We start from the raw sequence: 19,603 nt of genomic DNA, 5'->3' as shown, positions 1-19,603 counted from the left end.
AGAGTCGTGGTGTCCCCGGGGTTGACAGTTTTACCGCTCTTCAATGTGGTCTCTCTCCTCTACTCACGCTCCTCCCATCCCCATCGCCACACAATCCAACCACCGGACCGGTCCCATAAGGTCAAGAAAATAGAAATAAATAAAGCAGGATAGAAGAGAAGTTGTGTGGAATGTGTCTTCCCAGCACTGAAGCAGGCCTGTCTTGTCCCCTCTGGTTTCTGTTCCATACTGGAGGGTCACTGCTGTTTTTATCACTACAGCTGGATGTTAGCCACCGACTTGGTTTGACCGTTAATGCTATGATTTTGATTAAGCTTAGTCATTTATTGTACACAAGTTATACAACAAACAGTCCTATATCAAAAATCAAAACCATTGACTTTAAAACAGAAAGTAAGGGTGAGACATAAATGTACCAATAATCCAGACATTATGGGAAAAAAATTAGGCAAGAATATATATATATATATTATAATAATAAAAAGAGCTATATATAATGTAATTTGTAGATGTATCATGGTAAAGCACTTTAGGCAGCATTTCTTGTATGAATTTCAATCGTATTTTTGCCTTTTTTTTAAAGCAGCAGTGAGTTTATCAAAAGCTTAGGCGAGTCCAAGTGATAAATGGACAGTTCATCCGGTGCAAGAGCGGCCCTTGAGCAAGTGGTTTTAACAGTGCCCCGGGCCATACTCCAGCTGAGTTAAACACACCCGAAGTGTGTGTGTGTGTGTGTGTGTGAGAGAGAGCGAGAGAGAGAGAGAGAGAGAGACATGACACGTCTGAGGGTGCGATGTAGTCACTTCCTCCCGCTGGACTGAGCGACTGTTGTCAGCTTGACCCCGCGCCAGTTAACCCCTCGCCACCCCTGGCACCGCGGGCGAGGGCCCCGTGTGTGTAGAGAGAGAAAGACAGACTGTGATGTGTGCGTGTGTAGCGTGTGTATGTTGATCAGACCACAGGTGTCCGGTCACAGTGTCGGCGTGTTAAGAGGTCTTCTGAGAGTCCCCTCCCTCCCGAATCCCAGCATCTGTTTTGGGAGGGAGGGAACAGCAGAAAAGAGGAGGAGAGGTTGGCGAGGGTTACCAACACATGCCCTGGGGGGATTGTTGGAGGGTGGGTGGGGCCAGTAGCTGACAAGCAGGTGCCTATGTTGACAGTAACCCTTCATACTTGAACCCCAACCCCACCTCTTACCAAACACACACACACACAGCACACACTTACAATGAATCCTGGAGAGTCAAGCATAATTGCAGAGCCTGATTGGAGGGAATGTAGAGGGAATCCCCTTTTTTACACACACACACTATTGGATTTTAGCTTGGGGTCAAAGGTGTGTGGGGGGGGGGAGTGCACACAACTCTGAGATTTCCTGCTGTGTGTGTGTGGTTTGTGTGTGCGTGCATGTGATTTGCGTGCCCAGTGACTAGTACGTCCACACATGCGGCCCATGTGAACTCATTCGACAGCTGCAACACCGAAATGGGCACATACTTGTTTCCTGGGTATATTTCTTTTTCCGAAGACAATGTTCACCTACAACTTCATATGCAACAATGTCCGCAGCATTTATGCCTCACATTACATATGCAGTAAAACAATAACAAATGCAGATATGAGTGCGTGTGTTTGTAAAATAAACCCATTTGGACCAAATGTTAGTCTGTCAGGTGTACCGGTAAATTTCTGGGAATGATTATTTTGGTAAGAAGCAGGGGGAAGGCTGTGCACAGCGGGAGGTCGAGGAAAATTGGAACAGCTGTTGATTAACATGAGTGCTCTCTCCTTACATTTCTTTTTTTCTTACTCTCTCTCTCTCTCAGTAGAGGAGGAAGAGGAAGATGAAGAGACGATGGAGGCAAAGCCAGGCCCGGAGTCAGAGCAGCAGGATGAAGATGACAACCGGGAAACTAAAGAAGGTACAAAGGATTGATGGACGGATGAATGAGGAATAAGCAAAAATGGTCAGCTTTTATAGTTTTTAGTGATCGTCATTGATGGGTCAGGGTGGGAGGTTTTCTTAAAGGTCATCTTTTATGCACTTTTTCATGTTTCTTCAACAGTACTACAAACAAAAAAACAACCCTCTCTCTTTACTCCACCTCTGCCTCCACCTTTCTGAAAACCTGTGTTCCAAAACCCCAGTCAGATTTCTCTCCCTTTATGACATCATAAGGAGAGAAGCCACCCCCCTTATTACCAACCTAGCTTAGCACTACCTCCACCTGTGATAAGCACATCCCCTGTTACCTCTGAAGCAGTAAGATGCAAGCTGGCAATAAGTTTAAGTGCAATCAGAGCAGACTGGGCTTCTTGTAGGGCATGGCTTAAAGAGACAGGCTCTAAAACTGAGCGTTTCAGAAAGAGGCTGCAAACAGAAGATTCCACAATGGCACTGTGAGAGATATAAAAGTTTTTTTTGGACACTGCACCATGAAAACAGTCTCTAATAGAAAATCAAATGACACATTTCAACCTTTAAATGAGCACAATATATTAACTTTAAATAAAAAATGTCCCTCTGTGCACAAACTCAATTTTTCCGCCAATTACTTCAAACACAAAAGATACCATTCTTTACCCTCCAGCTTCCTCCCTTCCCTTCGACTTCTCACATGTTGTTGGTTCAAACTGTCACGCAACTCGGCCCTAGTGTGACACCCTCTCCCAGTCAGTGGGTGGATCAGATGGAAGGGTGGCAGTAGGTTACGGTGCAGGGTTAAGGCGGCCCGGCATATCAGCTCCATGGCATGTGAGGGTCAGCGCTGATTAAAAACCTGTCACTTGACCCCCCTGACCACACTTCAAAGCAGAAAGGAAAGTGTGTGTGTGTGCGTGTGTGTGTGTGTGTGTGTGTGTGTGTGTGTGTGTGTGTGTGTGTGTGTGTGTGTGTGTGTGTGTGTGTGTGTGTGTGTGTGTGTGTGTGTGTGTGTGTGTGTGTGTGTGTGTGTGTGTGTGTGTGTGTGTGTGTGTGTGTGTGTGTGTGTGTGTGTGTGTGTGTGTGTGTGTGTGTGTGTGTGTGTGTGTGCGCGTGTGTGTGTGTGTCAAATATGCAGGGTTCATGTACTGTAGTAAAATATTGAGAAAGGGCCTTGGGTGGGGAAAAAACACAACGTGAGATAGATGCACAAATGGGTAAGAACTATTCATATTCACTTCCTGACTGTTCAGAGTGTGTCCCAAACACACACATAGACTGATGCATGCACACACGCACTCATAAACACACAGTCACCCGTCTCCTCTCCATCCTGGCCTATTAGAAGGTCTGGCCTTTGATCTCTGCCACTCGATTCGCTGGGTCTTTTCTGACAACTCGTAAGAAATACAAAGGGATGGGGGGAGATCAAAGTCAAGAGGCAGGGTAAAGGTCGATAAATAAGTGTGTTTGCATGCTTGTGTGTGTGTCTAAATTCGCATATGTGCTTGGGGACAGTGACTTCAAAACCCGGACGTCGTGCTGTGCAGCACCATTACTTTCAAAGGGAGGCGTGTCGCTCAGAGGGCTTTGTTTTTCTCTTGCCTTATGAAGTTGTTACTGTCGGGTTTTATTAGAAAAGATGCATTAGGAAACGTTTGTAGTTTATTATGTCCTGGATGTGATTCTGGTTGTGAAACAGATGAAGTGAATGTTAATCTGACATCGGAAGCACATGATGTACTCTTTATGTTGTTGTTTGTTGCACAAGTAGACATGACAGCACAGCGTACAGTAAGATACCTGTGCTATTATCAGTTATAAAAAGTAGAATGACAGAGTGCAGTCGTTAAATAGACATTTATCTTTTTAGAGAGACTGGTTTTAACAACTGTTTCAAAATAAACTATTTTTTTGATATCCTTTAATCATCCAAGTCAGTTTTCAATCACAAAGGCCTGACATAATATGTATATCTAACATATATTTGGGATTTGGACTATTGGTCTGAGCATAGATTCAATTTGAAGATGTCACCTAAGGCTTAAAGGAATACTTCGCCCATACGGAACCAGCGTTCTATCATTATAAAATAGCTATTATAATATAATGAATGAGGTTTTTCTTCCCTCAGTCTTCCCTTGGCCCAGCTGTCCTGTTAATTCTAACCCTTACTGTGATGTCACAGTAAGGAAAAGGTAGGGTTAGACAGTGAGACCATAAAACACTCTTTCTGCCTTTTCTCAGGCTAAGATGATCCGATTTCAATTTTTTTTGCACATTTATACTAAATAGGATCTCCGAGTTCAATACACCTTCATATTCCAACCGGTGGAGTAGGCCTTTAAGGAAAGTGTGATGGACAATTAATGAACAAACACTGGTTCAGAAAATCTTTGTTATAGCTAGTCGATAATTAAAGTAGGGGTGCCCCGGTGGCTCACTGGTAGAGTGCATACCATTAAGGCAAGAGTCCTTGCTACTATCTAATGAAGGTGAAAACACCACAACTTATATACTACTTTATATACGTAACATTTTTAAAAAGTACAAGTGCTCATGTCTTGTTTGTTATGTTTGCGTCCCTTCCATCAGGCTCCTTCCCAGTGCTGCGGGAGCTGACGGAGGAGGAGAGGCAGCAGATCCTTCACTCCTCTGAGTTTCAGAGTTTCTTCGACTGCAGCATCCGGGTGATGGAGAGAGCTCTGGCCGAAGACGACGACATCTTCTTTGACTACAGCGGCCGTGACCTGGGGGACAAAGAGGGGTGAGCAGGGAGGGAGGAAGGGAGGGAGGGGGCGGGTTTGGGTGTGTGTGAGAGCACATGTGAGTATTTACTTGCATGCTTCAAGCAATCAAAAGAAATGTGCTAAGACTGACTCATGCCCACTGTGTCACTCTTGGGGCTCCTTTGTTCTTCAAAATAGATGTCTTCCCGCTGATGTCACACTCTCTCAAGGGGTTAGAAACCCGTGTGAACTGACAACCGTCGTGTCTTAACGGAGCATTGTAATGTCTGGCCATCTGAAGGGCTTCCTCCAAATGGGGGTTATCAAAGTGTTGGTTGAAGTTATAAGGGTCATAAGTGCAACGCTGTTTTAGCATACTGCTCTGCTGTTAAAGAATGCCGCTCACTTCACCTTTGACCACTGCAGCCACAGAGGAGCATCAATCCTGTGGTCAAATAGAGTGATTCAGCCATCTTCTTTGTTTTCCATTGACTAGGCTATTGAAATTGTAATAACTTGACCTACATTTTGCAACTCTGTTTCGTTACTGGTCATGCTCACACAATGGCTCATTTACACATATTAATGTACAGCATTTGTTGTAATTCACACTAAAGTTGGAGCTACAACAGAAGGTCTGGTAACTTTCCCCAAACACAAAACCGTGGTGATGTAACTTAATGAAGTAGCCAATGACACAACAATCTGCTCAGGATCTTGTTTGACCACAGGCAACATGTTGGCTGAAAATGACTGACTCACTGAGGTGAACAGCCAGGCACACAGCAGCTCCACGCACCAAATTCCATCACCGTCAGTTCCATATGCTGAATCAGTCGATGGCCGCGGTTAATGGCTGACCAGAGCGAATGGTGCCAGACACATCTCAAAAACTTTAGCCAATGTGGCCGGCCAACTGCAAACTTGCAGTTTCAAGACCTTTAAAATGCCTTTTGAGTAGACTGAGATTCATGAACAAACAGTGTATGTTTTTTTTTAATGTATTTGTGATATATGTGCGTCAGCTGTTGAAGGTCCCTGGCTGCAATCCTTAAAGGTTAGGCCTCTCCACTTCCTCCACTGCTTACTATGGCTGTGAAACTTTGTGAATATTCACATTATAAGTGCCTTAGCAGTGATCATAAGTTACCCCCTGCAAACACACAACATTCTTTTTCTTGGCGGACAGCTGTTTACGTTGGAGAGTACATGTTGTACGACTTTGTTTTTTTAGGTCTGATCCCAAAAATAATCTATGAACCTTGTCTTTGCTTTCTTTCTTTCAGAGACCTGGGTAGCGGCTCCAGCCTGTCCTTCAGCAGGCTCTTCTATGATGAACACTGGTCCAAACATCGTGTAATCACCTGCCTTGACTGGTCCGCTCAGGTGAGGCCTGAAGCCCTATGCACGTAGCTTACAACTCAAACAATGCATTAAGATTTTCCTCCTCCTTTTTAATTTTTTAAAGCTATGCTTTCCAGAATTTGAAAACTTAGCATCAATTATGCAGGTGTTACCCGCAACACTGAACACTTTAGGTCTAGACATGGGGTTGAGCATCACTGTCGTAGATGCGTTTAAAAAAAATGTAATTAGTGTTTAGGATCAGCTGTTTCTCTACTTTGTCTTACTAGTCTTTTTTTGTTTAACTGACAGCCCTCTCCCCCTCTTTCTCCTCTTTTTTCCTGTCTCTCTCTCAGTATCCTGAGTTGCTGGTTGCCTCCTATAACAACAATGAAGATGCTCCACATGAACCGGACGGTGTTGCCCTAGTATGGAACATGAAGTTCAGGAAGTCCACACCAGAGTACATCTTTCACTGTCAGGTACTCTTATAAAAACTCGCACATATTTCCCAAACCATAGAACAAGAAGTGCAGTCTTGATTGCTGGTTTCTGTAGTTTTGCTCCCTCTGCTTTTCTCTGTTTTTATGGGTGGTTGGGGTTAGGGAAATGAAAGGCAGCTCCACATGCATTCATTTGACCTTCAGATTGGATTATAGCTGAACGCTGCCACTGGAGGCCAGTTTTAATGCAAAAAACCTAGGGTTTCGGTGGGAAAGAAAGCCATTGATGGGTGTGATTCTAATAGCAAATGACACGGAGAAAAACGGTGGACGGAGGGGAGGGAGGAGAGAAGGATGGAAGGATTGGGTGGGAGGGATTCACTGCTCCCACGAGACAGGCGAGGCCATATAGAGACGTCTTGGTAGTAATACGATGTGGCCTACCACTTCCTAATCCAACGCTGCCACATGTGTGTGTTAGCCCACCCACAGTGATGCCGCGTCTAATGTCAGCAGTGCTGTGCTTCCCCTAATAACTGACAAGTCCTCCTCACACACATCACTCAAAGTGTGAAAATACACCTGTACTAGCATTTCTACAAGCCCGTTACTGCTAAAATGAATGTCATGTGCACACATAAGCTCACATTCAAAATACATATATGAAAATACATTTTTCACTTGGTTTCTCAAACACACACAGAACCACATATCCCGTGCAAATATTTCAATATGACGCTTGCCATGTAAGCGTAGCTCCATGATGGGTTTAAAGCACTCCATTCTTTCACTGCAACATAATTTATGCCAGTGCTGAAATCCATGTGGTCTTTTTGGATAGATTACAGCTATGCATCTTGTAGCTGTGAGATTCACTAGATTTTCCATGTGGTTCACAGAGGAAATATGTACTGTACATCTGACATTATTAACAATGTGGTTTTCTCAGCATGCTGATCTGTGAATTGTCGCCGTTGAATAGAAGACATTTGGGGACAAGGATATTCGTGTAAGCGGCCAATAAAATGCTCAGTTTAGCCAAAGGGGGGCCAATCGGCTGCAAATGTGTACAACAGAGGTAAGCTGTATTCACGTTTTAAGTGGAAATGCAAAATGGCTGGAATACAATGGCGACTCTTTGCATTGCAAAACAGAGACACTTTTATCCGTAACGTAACAAAGCATTGTCATTGTTTTTGATTGTCCGACACATACAAACCCCTTCCGCGAACACAGCGGGCCTTTTTTCGCATGCAGAGAGATTGGTTTTGCTGGAGAGATGTGCATCAGATGAAGTGATATCAGATGGAGAAAAGACAGAAGAAAAACTGAGAGAAAACAGAAACTCCCAAGTGCCCCTCTTCTCTCAAACTTTTCCTACTCCCCCCCCCTAACCCCTTGTTAGTCAGTGAGTAAGTGTGGCCTGGGGCTCTGCCACGGTCTTTTCATGAGTGGAGAAAAGAAACGTGAATGACAGAAAAACACAGAAAGAAAGATAGAGTGCGGATTTAAAAATTGGAGTGCCCAAATAAACAAGTAGAGGATAAAATGGAGATGGACTAAAATAGGAGTGGGAAGGAAGAAGAAAGAAGAGCTTGCGAGTCATTTGGAATGAGCCATTCTCCTTGTCACTGTTGGATCCGGATGAAAGGGGCACAGGAGCGGTTAGACGAGGAGGAGAGCTCTTTCTTTTTTCTTGCGGGGCCTTTTTCAAACAGAGTTCCCGACTCTGTAGTTAGCCGCGGATCAGATGGCTCTTAATGTGCGAGCATGTTCTGCCGTTTAACCCCCCGAAACCACAGGCCGGGGTGCCTCTTCCCCTCTTCCCCTTTATGTCTCTGCTTTCCCCCTAGTTTCTCTTTTCACCTCCCACCTCCCGTTCTTAGCCAGATGAACAGAGAGGCAAGCTGTTATCCTTGCACCTTTAATTGTACACACTCGCACATACAAACACTCAGCAGACAGTTTACTTGCATTTATCTGGTGGATGGAAAGATAGATGGTTAAATCCTATCTCTGTGTGCACATGTGAGTGTGTGTGTTTTACGCATGTGTAAAGGCTGCTGTGAGTGTGTGTGTGTGTGTGTGTGTGTGTGTGTCTCTGTGTGTGTGTGTATAGAAAAGAATGACAGTGCTGGGTCAGTATTGGAGGGTTTGGGGTTTGTGGTTGAGGTCTGGTTCAGCAGGGGCTTTATTGTATAAGGCGATGGCTTATGGAGGGCTTCATGTTTCCGATGGGGTTTTGGTGAGGTCAAGCTTCTATATTTCTCGTCTTGCTTTGTGCTGTTTTATGAACAATAAATTCACGGTTTAAATGTTTTTTTTTTTTTTTCCCAACTGCGGAAAATGTTCTTGCTGGAGTTTGATCATACCTAGTTATTTCCAGTGCAGCTTTATTTGTTTCTGGACTGTTTGGATCGATATTTTCAAACACATTATCATCTATTATAATGTTTGTTCTTGTTCATTTGCATTGGACTTCTGGAAAACCCTTTTTTTTAGGGCTTTATGTCCCTGACATGTTGGTGGGGTGGAAAAGTTTAATTATTTCAAAGCTGGTGATGGTTTGATTTGGGGAGGCGTCAGTGTGTCTCACTTTAAGCAATCTGGGGATTGTGCACAAACTTGTCTGGCAATATCCATGGAGCTGTGTCGTCATATTGCGTTTCAATTCAACAAATGTTTCACTTTTGGAAATAACAAATGTCACAATCTGACAGCTGTGCATTCTATTCCTGTTGCATCGCCGTCTATTTTTCCCATTTTGCTCTATCTTTACCTCCCCTCTTTACTGCCTTTACCTATTTACCTACCGATTCTTTATTACAACCAATCAAACGAATACTATACTTTGGCTTGTTATATTTGGATGCTTTGTCATTTTCTTGTAATGTTGAGTATACATTGTGAGTTTTTTCTGTCTCTGGATGAAAAATCTGGTCAAGTTTTTAATAGATGAATACAGATGTATTTAAGCATCTTTATACATTTGGTTATTTGTGCCCTTCTTCATTCAGATCATGTCGTTCTTCTTAATGTATTATTATGTACTAACTTATTCATCATAAACTGTTCATCATTGTTCTCTCACTACTGTATACCTAAAAATGTCACAGTAGCTCAGTATACTATAGGGTACTTATTGCAATCCCCTTAAGGACCCGTGGCAGTTTCATGACCCCACTTGAGGAGCCATTGATCTGTAATATGGTGGAGGAAGTGTGGGATCCATCAGTGTGTGGGTTGGGCTTGTATACTGCAGGAGAGGGGCTGCCGCTGCAGTGCATTCTGGTACCGGTTGAGCGTGCTTCCCCTCATCACGACCGTCCCAGCAGTTGGACCCATCATCGCCTCATCCCAGTTGGGTCCAATCTTGTAACTTCACACCCGCCTCTCAAGCAGGGCAAGTCACACCACATTAAAGGGCCCGTTTGACTGGAAACCTCTGCTGAACCTCCCCCCCTCCCCCCAAACCACACGCCTCCCTGTAACAACCCCCACCGCTACTGTCATATCCCATTGGACTCAGTCATATTCTTATTAATATCTGGGCGCTTTGCATCGGTCTCTAGGCCTTCTGAACTCTCAGAGACGTTGAGCAAGAGAAGCAAAGCATAAGGAGAGGAGGACAATGATAGATCAAATGAGAGAGAGAGAACAACGCAACAGCAATATTAACTAGCTTAGTTTGAACCCACACTTAGACATATATCTTGTGGTATCATCTTTTGTGTAAATTGGTATTTTAAAAGTATAGGGTTTTTTACACTATAAATAAAAACTACCACTGATGAGCTTACATTTGTAAAAAGTAGTCAAATGTCCTGCAAAATTCAACACATTGAAATTAGTTTTTGCCCGTAGAAGCTACATCTTAGTTATGTGCCAAAAAAAAATCGAATACAGCCACACAGTAATAACCCATGTGTTTAGCGAGCACTTAGATCAGGGGAGTCCAAACTACGGCCCGAGGGCCAACTGCGGCACACAAATTAGATGTGCCCTCTACGGGCAAAAACTCATTTCAAAGTGTTACATTTTGCGGGACGTTTGACTATTTCTTAGACATTTGTGCTCATCAGTGGTCGTTTTTATTTACTGTGTAACAAACCCAATACTTTTAAAATGCCAACTGACACACTAAAGATGATACCACTCTCATATATTTCTTTTATAAGTGTGGGTTTAAAGCTAGTTAATGTGTAGGCTACAGCCAGCAGGCGGTTAGCTTAGCTTAGCATGAGGTCTGGAAACAGTCACATAGCTAGCCAAAATCCACATACCAGCTACTGTAAAGCTCAATAATTAATAAATTGTATCATGTTTGTTTAATTCATATTAAAACGGGTTACGTTATGATGTATACCCCTCAAGTTTGGTAAATGTGGCAATGCTATCCTCTATAATGGGATTGTTATACATGTGTTTGGAAAACAGACCTGGGGAATGCGTAGCTTCTATCGGCTAAGTTTCAGTATCAGAATAGAATAGTGTAGAATAGAGAGCACTGTATGGTTGAGATTAACAAGCAACATATTTACAACACGAGTCCAACCACAAACCAGCAAAAGCGAAAAGTATGAGCCAAGCAAACAAACAAGATATGGAAAATTGAAGGGCTCTAGGAGCTCGTGGAGGCAAGAGAAAGGCCTGTTTGTGTTCCCAGAGCCTCGTCCGCATGCTTTCGCTCCGTCAAACCATCATTCTTTTTGCCTGGTGAAATCGAGACTCGGCTTGGTATTTCTCTCTCCTCGCCAGAAACCACAGAGTGACAAAATCCGCGGGGTGTCATAAACGAGCGAAGCCAGGGGGAGAAAGGGAGGAGAAAGGTGGTCGGGAGGAGGGGGGGAGGTTGAGAAGCGGGGATGCAAGGGAAGACAGTGGGATCCATCTGGTCCTGATAAGGCCGAGTGGAAAACAGATGAGTGCGGTGAGTTGGGGGGGAGAGGAGGGATGGAGCGTGGATCTACTTGGGAGGATATACTGTCTGGCTAGCCATATCAGCCCACACCTTCCCATATCTCCATTTTTCTTCTCCCTATAGCATTCTCGCTCAATTCCTGCCATCCCAAGCTGATTTAAAGGTGCAGTCAGTGATTCAGAAGAACGCTTGTTGTCAAAATCACCAGTGAATTTCTCAGTATCCGCTACCTGTCCATACTGTGTTTTCACTGATAAAAAATCTGCCTACAGCCTACTATGTAAATGGGTACATAAACAAAGAGTATGTAAACAAAGGGGGCCGACCGTAGCTAGCAACATGCCCTAGACTGTGTATTAACACTGTTTTTTTTACATACACAGCACACACAGTACAGTTAGCGGATCTTGAGGAGATACAGTATTCACATATTTTGACAAAAAGTGATTTTGACATCAACTATTCTCCAGAATTGCGGACTCCACCTTTTAAGCAACAGTTTGTTGCCCAAGGAAAGAGAGACAGAGAGGAGGAGGCAACAAAGGAGAGAGTGTTTGCCTTTTTTCTAGCTTCCCTTTCTCCCTCTGTCATTCCTTCAAACTTCCCTAATCCCTCGCTGGGTGCCATCTTTCATCACGGCCTACCATGTGTGTATTATCCTCTACAGAACACTTCCCATTAATATGATAAGGGCTGCCAGAAGCACTTAGCCTTCTGAGCCTGTGTGAGATAGGGTAGATGATACTTTGAGTGTGTGAGCTTCTCCTTCACACACACACACACACACACACACACACACACACACACACACACGTAAACAGGCCCAGCCCGAGGAAAGAAATGAATCCCACTGTTCTGACTGTTTAAGTGTCTCACTGTAAAACTTCCACTTTTTATCTGGGGCCCAATATACCATAGTGACGGTCTCTGCTGCTTTTTCTTCCGGGGGGCAGTCGCTCCTCACATCCCCTCTGTCTGGGCTGGCAGGAGATGACTTGGCAGGTGTCTGAGCCCGCGCTGCATGCGAGATGAGAACCATCCACTCTGGCCTCTCCGCGTTTGGAAATGAAACGTCAGGCTCGGTATCCAGTTGAAGTGTTATTTAGACAGATGTGGCGCTCGTGTGACTGGGACGTCCACAGTCAGACTAATGAATCTGGAATGATGAGGAGCTGCAGGGGATGGGCGGCGTGTGGCTGCATTCAATTTAAAGGAAAAGTTTGACATTTTTTTCAGGAAAAAAAATATGATTATGATTTGCCACCTAGAGTAAGATGTAAGATTTTGCGCACAACAGGGTAACTTAGCTTAGTTAGCACAGAGTTTAAAACACGGGAAAGCTGCTAGCCTGGTAACAGTACCTCTAAAGCTCACAGTTAAACTTTTACTTTCAAGGCAGAATATTAGCTTTACACATTAAATATTTTACACACCAATGTTTAAACTCTGCGAAATGAATGTCATTGAACAGATGACAAAAGCAGTTTGTGGAGTTATTCATGGCAAAGACTCATGAATGATTGAAAGAAGACAGAGAAACTAGAGAAATCCAGTCAAAACATAGTCAAGTTCTCCATAATTCAGCTCTAAACTCAGTCATTCATTTCCTACATGACATCCAAATTGAGAATCCGCTTTAATGTGTCAGGCAATTCCCCTTGAGCTTAAGTCATAAACTGCCTTATAGCGCGGGACAAATTGATTTTTATTTCTGCATCAAATGACAAACAGTATATTTTAAAAAGGCATACAAGTCGAAAACACATGTGCCGATGTGACGTTTGATTAGAAGCATTTAGGCAGAATGGCTTTTAAGTTAAGTCAGAGTCGCTGCTGGCATGCGCCTCAAAGTGCACTGTCGGGACTAAGTCGGGCTAATTTTCAGTAGCTCTTTCACTAAGCCTGACGGTACATGAGGGGAATGATGGCATAACCTGTGGTTTCTCAAAGAGGGGATTCATAGTTTAGTCAGGAATTTTCCTCTTAAGATGGGGACACTGATAGGGCTTTGGAGTTAAACTAACATATGGAGCAAATAGACGGGGGCTCTTGATTTGATTTGGCTCCTCTTTGTCATTACTCATGTGGGGCAGAGATGTTTACTCAGGGTGATAACTGGTGGAAGAACGTCAAGAAAGAGTAAAGGGATGTTTTCTATTTGTGACTGTGTATGCTTGTGGATTTGTGTGTTTATTTTTCATTTTTAATGCCGTTAATAGTAAAAGAAGGGTCATATTTTGGTCATATACTGAAGAGATCAAAGAGTTGAAGGTTTGCAGAGGGATTTTATTGGTGACAGTATTCATATTTTTGAGCTAGTATACTGTATGTTGTACTCCATATCTTTCCAATTCGACAAAGGTATTTAAAATTTGAATGGGAAGTGACACTTTTATAGCCGTTGTATGGGTTGTATATCTTTTTAGGAATAAAGATGTGCTTCAATGTTACATGCAATGATGGAGGACAAAGACAGTATTAGAGTTAGTTTAGTATAGCTTAGAATAAAAACTGGAAACAGCTAGCCTGGTTTCAAAGCTGTGTTTTTTTGTCTGCAGCTGTTTCCCTCCTCTTTCCAGACGTACGTAATGCTAAGTTATGCTGTTTAATTGACACATGTGAGAGGTGTATCGATTTTCTGATCCAACTCTTGGCAAGCAAGCAAATAAGCGCATTTCCAAAAATGTCAAACTGTTCTTCTATAAATGATGTCAGAAATCAGAATCAAGAAATATGAGCTATTAGATATTCTTCATGCTTCCTTCACTCTGCTTTCCTGTCTCTAAAATCATTTAGAGTCTCCCTAGATTTTGAGGACTGATAAATGGCTGTGGTGGTGGAACCATATACCTATTTAGTAGATGTAAGCGTTTGTGTAAGCAGATGACAAAGAGGGGCAGGACTGGGTTAATGAGCCCACTGATGGAGGGGGCACAGACCTCAGACAGCAGCCGGTCAGACAACCACACAGGGTAAGGGTCACGCCAACAGTCTAGGATATCAAAAGTGATCCAGTGGAAGGCAGACTCATCTATGTGTATTTGAGTGCTCAACACTTAACAATACGCCAGAATTTTTTTTACTGTTTAAAAACCCTCTTTTAGGGCGCAAAAATTACAACAAATCCTAATGTCCTTTGATAGATATGGTTGGATATATTTATTTTTTCAATTGTCCATATGAGTACATTTAGAAAAATATAAAAGGTGGGCAAACTAAATAATAATAGCCTAAGGCCATCAAATCTTATGTGCTGATACATGCTATTCCAAATCCATGATCCCTTTTTATCTGACATTGTATATGAACTTTTCGGAGAGTGCCTCCTTCGGCGGCTGACGAGCGACTTTATTTTTACCACCAAAGCTCAGTTTATTTTGAGTCCTGACATCTGAAGCGACTCCCGAGCCGTTCGTCTGGAGGCCGTGACTCCTCAGAAGAAACAAAAAAAAAAGAGAGAGAAAGAGTGTGCTGTGTTTTCTTTCCCTCTGGTTTGTTTTCCAGTCTCCTTTCAAAATGAACTGGGGTTTGGCGTTGGCTGCTCCGCACATGGTGTGGTGGCGGCGGGGACGGAGAGAGTGGGGGAGCGCAAGGGAGAGAAGTGAAAAATAAGACAAATGGTTTACTGTTGAATACTTGTAGGTTGTCCTGCTCAGTAGGATCTTCTTAGTGATCTACTTATAAATGTAGGGACTGAGAGTGAACCATCTTTGTTTGATGCTAACTTGGCACAGTGGTCCAAATAACTTGATTTGTTTCCTTACAGTAATTTACAGAAAAGAAAAGTGATACAGGCTAATTTATTCAAATATAAATTATGACATGGGACATATTAATAATCTTACTAAATTTTCGTTTCCACGCAAATAAATGCAGCCACACTCATTTCCTTACAATTATGGGGTTTGTTACTACATCTTTACTTGGCATGTTATAGGGCCAGTTGATTATGGTGGTTAATGTGAGCTATTGTAAGAAAACTGTATCTTGAATCTTGCCAAAGATCAAATATGTGGTTGGTGCCGTCAAGTTGCTGACTTTATGACTTTCCTCTACTTTAATGCCATGATTTAGCATTTTTTCATTATCCTGTAATTGCCACATGTGGCCACAGTTGCCGCTATTGAGCAAAAGTTACAGTGTGTCACTTTAACCTAATGTCACTTTATGAGCATTAAATCCGCTCCACTGGTGATGAACATTAAGATAACAAATCAAAAAGCTGTAAGTATATTTTGGTAACCTGGTATTGTTTTACTACCTTTACTCCCTTTTGTTAGATTTCCTACATGGATCCTGGTTATAGCTGCTCACCAAAACAAAACATTAGCATTCACAGCGCTCAAAAAGACAAGGAATGTATTTGCATTTGAATTCTTAGATTGATATTCATAGTTTTCTTACTGTCTATTTAGCCACCTATTCAAAGTGTTAGTATCATTAGGCTTTTGGCCACCAACCATTTGTAATACATACTAAACTGTAAATGTGTTCACAAAAATCTTACAATCATTGCCTTTTTAATACAATGATTCATTTGGGAGTGTTCTGATCAGTAATTCCAAGCTTCGCCTCAAAACACCATCTCTGAGCAACGACGACACGTCTGACAAGCTTTTTTCAGGAACACTTAAACTGTCACAGACGGCTCTTTCGGCATAATCTATGACCATATTATTATAGTATTGGGCAACAATTTTTTTTTTGCGTAATGCACCCTGCATGTTTTTGTGGTTTCACTGTTTTTAATTGCGATGTGTGTCTGCTAGCTTCTTGTCTAATGCTCTCTTGGCCCTGTCTGGCCTGTAAATTATTATTCCTCTCAACATGATTATGCCGCTTTACTAGATGGATGGATGGAGAGCTGAATTTGTCAATGCTTAACACCACTTACCCCCTCCTATTGCACTACGATGCTGAAACTTTTTCTCATAACTCCATGGCACATATTGCTTCAGTGGCTCTGGGTCAGGGAAGGCTGGCTGCTGCAGCACGCAGAAGAAGCCCATATGGGATGAGCACTGAAGAGGAACCAAAAACTCAATAAACACGGCGTTGGGGAGGGAGGGAGTTCAAGGGTGCGCTTGTCATGATGGAGGCTACAGTGAGCGCTCCAGTGGCTGCTGGGGTTTTGATGCTGTAATGTGAAACGGCTGGGGGAAAAGAGGACTACAATTCCCCTCTTTGTCTGGTCTTCACCCCTCTCTCCTCTCCTCGGCGGACCCTCACAGTGGCCAAACTCATCATCTCCCGCTCCGTCTATCTGCCCCAATGTTTGCCACCCATCACGCTGCCTTGATCACTCGCTCTCACTCACGCTTCGTCTAGCGTTACCGTTTTTCGCTTCATATCATTCTTTGTTTTGGCGCTTTTTCTCACTGTCTGCTCTTTTATCGGCACATTTCATCTGACCAAACCACTTTGATTGTCACCATGTTGTCTCTTGCTCTGTCGGTTTCATGATAATATGTCTGTTTCAGAGATCTTCCCTCAAAATAACTTCTAAACCAGAGTAATATACAGTACAATGATTCTGCTCTCTCATCCTCTTCCCTTCTCTCTCTCTCTCTCTCTCTCTCTCTCTCTCTCTCTCTCATGTCTCCTCAGTCTCCTGTAGTATCCGTGGGCTTTGCCAAGTTTCATCCCAACCTGTTGGTTGGGGGGACGTACTCGGGACAGATCGTGCTGTGGGACAACCGCAGTCACCGTCGCACCCCCGTCCAGAGGACTCCCCTGTCTGCTGCTGCACACACTGTAAGGCCAGCTCCATTATCAGTGTGACACCCATACAGCTAAAGTTCAATTGTGAGCAGGGACCCCGCTGTGACTCAAAACACTCACTGCTAGAGTTGGAGTACACAGCTTTTTACTTTTAGCTTTGACACATGAAATACACAAATAAAAATAAAGTTCTTACATTTTTACATGCTGCGTGTTGGTTTTGACCCTGAAATGATTTGGTGATTTATTTTGATAGAGAAAGAATGAATCACATTTGATAATCAGTTAATAAAGTAATTTATCATGCAAAAATGCCAATAATTAGCTTATTCCAGCTTGGATTTTGGTCATTATGTTGAAGAAAATAGGCTTTTCAAGATGTCACCATGGGCTCTTGGAAACTGTCAAATGAAAAAATATCACAGGTTTAATCAAGGTAGATGACGTCCTGTTATAAGCTCATTTTGGACACTTCTGTGAACTCGCTGACCCTCGACAAATGACTGACCACTATACACTAGCATCATGTACCCCCTCTCTACCATGGGCCATTTATAATCATAGCTACAGCTACAGTGCACACACACACACACACACACACACACACACACACACACACCGCTACATGCCATCCGTGCTGTAGGTTTAAACTCCAATAATGAGGCGGCCGCTCTCTTCCTCTCCAGTCAGTGAGTCCGGCCAGCTAGCTAGCATGGTGCTGATTGCTGAATGGACTCTTTGTGCTGCCCAGTACACAAATCAATTACTGCCCAGTAATGACATAATGGTGGATTTGCACAGCAGCGCATGTCCAAAACGTAAGGAGCGACTGCACACTGGCATGTGAGCTGTCTGTGAGCTGTTGGTATCTAATGATGTCATGTGTTTAAGGGTAAAATTACATTATCATTACAGGATCATGTTTAAAATGTCATTTTATTAATACAAGCATATCAAATTATAGAAATATTTTATATCCCTGACAGCCTTTCACATATAAAGTATACAAAATGCCAAATGTGCAGAGAAATGTCTATGCGTCTAATCAATTGAACTGATAAATATAATGTATGGTTGTGAACACAATATGCAGGAGAATAACAATACATTTAGTGGAGAGTGTTGTAATTATATACAGTTGAGTTATAAAAAACTGGAAACATTGTATTAATTAAGTAATATTATCCATTGCGATGTGCGAGTGTGTATTTCCCCCCCTTCCTATCAGTTTTGGGGCCTGTGTGACTTTACTTTGTGTGTGTGTGTGTGTGTGTGTGTGTGTGTGTGTGTGTGTGTGTGTGTGTGTGTGTGTGTATGTGTGTCTGTGTGTGTGCGTGCGTGCTCGCCGCTCATGAATGTGATTGCATAGCACCCAGTGTACTGCGTGAACGTGGTGGGCACCCAGAACGCCAACAACCTGATCACCGTGTCCACAGATGGCAGAATGTGCTCCTGGAGTCTGGACATGCTTTCCCAGCCGCAGGTACACACACACACACACACACACACACACACACACACACACACACACACACACTATCAGCTACAGTAGCACACAGTCCACTCAACCTGTTGTCTTATAGGCCAAATAGCATTTTATTGGTCAATGCTAGATCAAACGATTTGTCGTACTGGAGCGTTTTAGTGTTCATGCATCAGGGATTTCACGTGTTTTTTTTTAATGTAACCATTGCGTTTATAGTCTCACGTTACGCTTTTCTCTCTGTGTCTTTATAGGAGACCATGGAACTGGTGTACAATAAATCCAAACCCGTGGCGGTGACAGGCATGGCTTTCCCCACGGGAGACGTTAACAACTACGTGGTCGGGAGTGAGGAGGGCACTGTGTACACTGCATCCAGACATGGCAGGTTCGTGGACGCACGCACGCACGCACACGCACGCACGCACGCACGCGCGAGAACAAAACACCACAAACAAATCTTTGCTGAAACACTTATTTATGTTTTGACTGGTGTAAGTTATTATGTTTCTTTTGCTTATGATAATCTATAATTGCAACATCACAGAACAATGATTCTAGTTTGTTAGTAATAGGGTTAAAACTGTTTAGGGATTACATTTAACATTTTTCTTTTGATTGAAGTACCTAATCATTTCATTTTTAATTAAAGCTCCCATACTGTGCTGCAAACCACTTGACGTCTTTGTAATTTAAACAGGTTAATAACGCAAAAGAATTGCGGAGCTGAATTGTGAAGGTATGTGCATCACACCTGTCCCCCCCCCCCCCCCCCCCCCCCACTCCCCAGTAAGGCAGGTATCTGTGAGATGTTCGAGGGCCACCAAGGGCCGGTGACAGGCGTCAGCTGCCACGGCGCGGTGGGCACCGTCGACTTCTCCCACCTCTTCATCACATCCTCCTTCGACTGGACCGTCAAACTCTGGAGCACCAAGGTATTGTGTGTGTGTGTGTGTGTGTGTGTGTGTGTGTGTGTGTGTGTGTGTGTGTGTGTGTGTGTGTGTGTGTGTGTGTGTGTGTGTGTGTGTGTGTGTGTGTGTG

General features: G+C 43.2%; 1 protein-coding gene across 2 annotated transcripts in view; it reads left to right on the top strand.

The window, feature by feature from the left end:
- dync1i1a (dynein cytoplasmic 1 intermediate chain 1a) overlaps nt 1-19,603 on the top strand; it is a gene marked incomplete at its 5' end in the record, with an annotated part of 50,217 nt that overhangs the window by 19,711 nt on the left and 10,903 nt on the right. The window contains 8 exons of one of the 2 annotated variants that reach the window (XM_080046100.1): nt 1,827-1,922; nt 4,517-4,688; nt 5,937-6,036; nt 6,351-6,476; nt 16,966-17,112; nt 18,449-18,562; nt 18,817-18,950; nt 19,353-19,497. In XM_080046100.1, the coding sequence (XP_079902226.1) occupies nt 1,827-1,922; nt 4,517-4,688; nt 5,937-6,036; nt 6,351-6,476; nt 16,966-17,112; nt 18,449-18,562; nt 18,817-18,950; nt 19,353-19,497 (1,034 nt within the window). The remainder of the gene's footprint in view (nt 1-1,826; nt 1,923-4,516; nt 4,689-5,936; nt 6,037-6,350; nt 6,477-16,965; nt 17,113-18,448; nt 18,563-18,816; nt 18,951-19,352; nt 19,498-19,603) is intronic. The other variant, XM_080046099.1, reaches the window with a different exon arrangement.

The sequence above is a fragment of the Ammodytes marinus genome (genome assembly GCF_949987685.1).
Source record: "Ammodytes marinus genome assembly, chromosome: 17".
NCBI lineage: Eukaryota > Metazoa > Chordata > Actinopteri > Uranoscopiformes > Ammodytidae > Ammodytes > Ammodytes marinus.
Note: the sequence above shows the minus strand (reverse complement) of the source record. Positions and strands in the feature narration are given on the sequence as shown.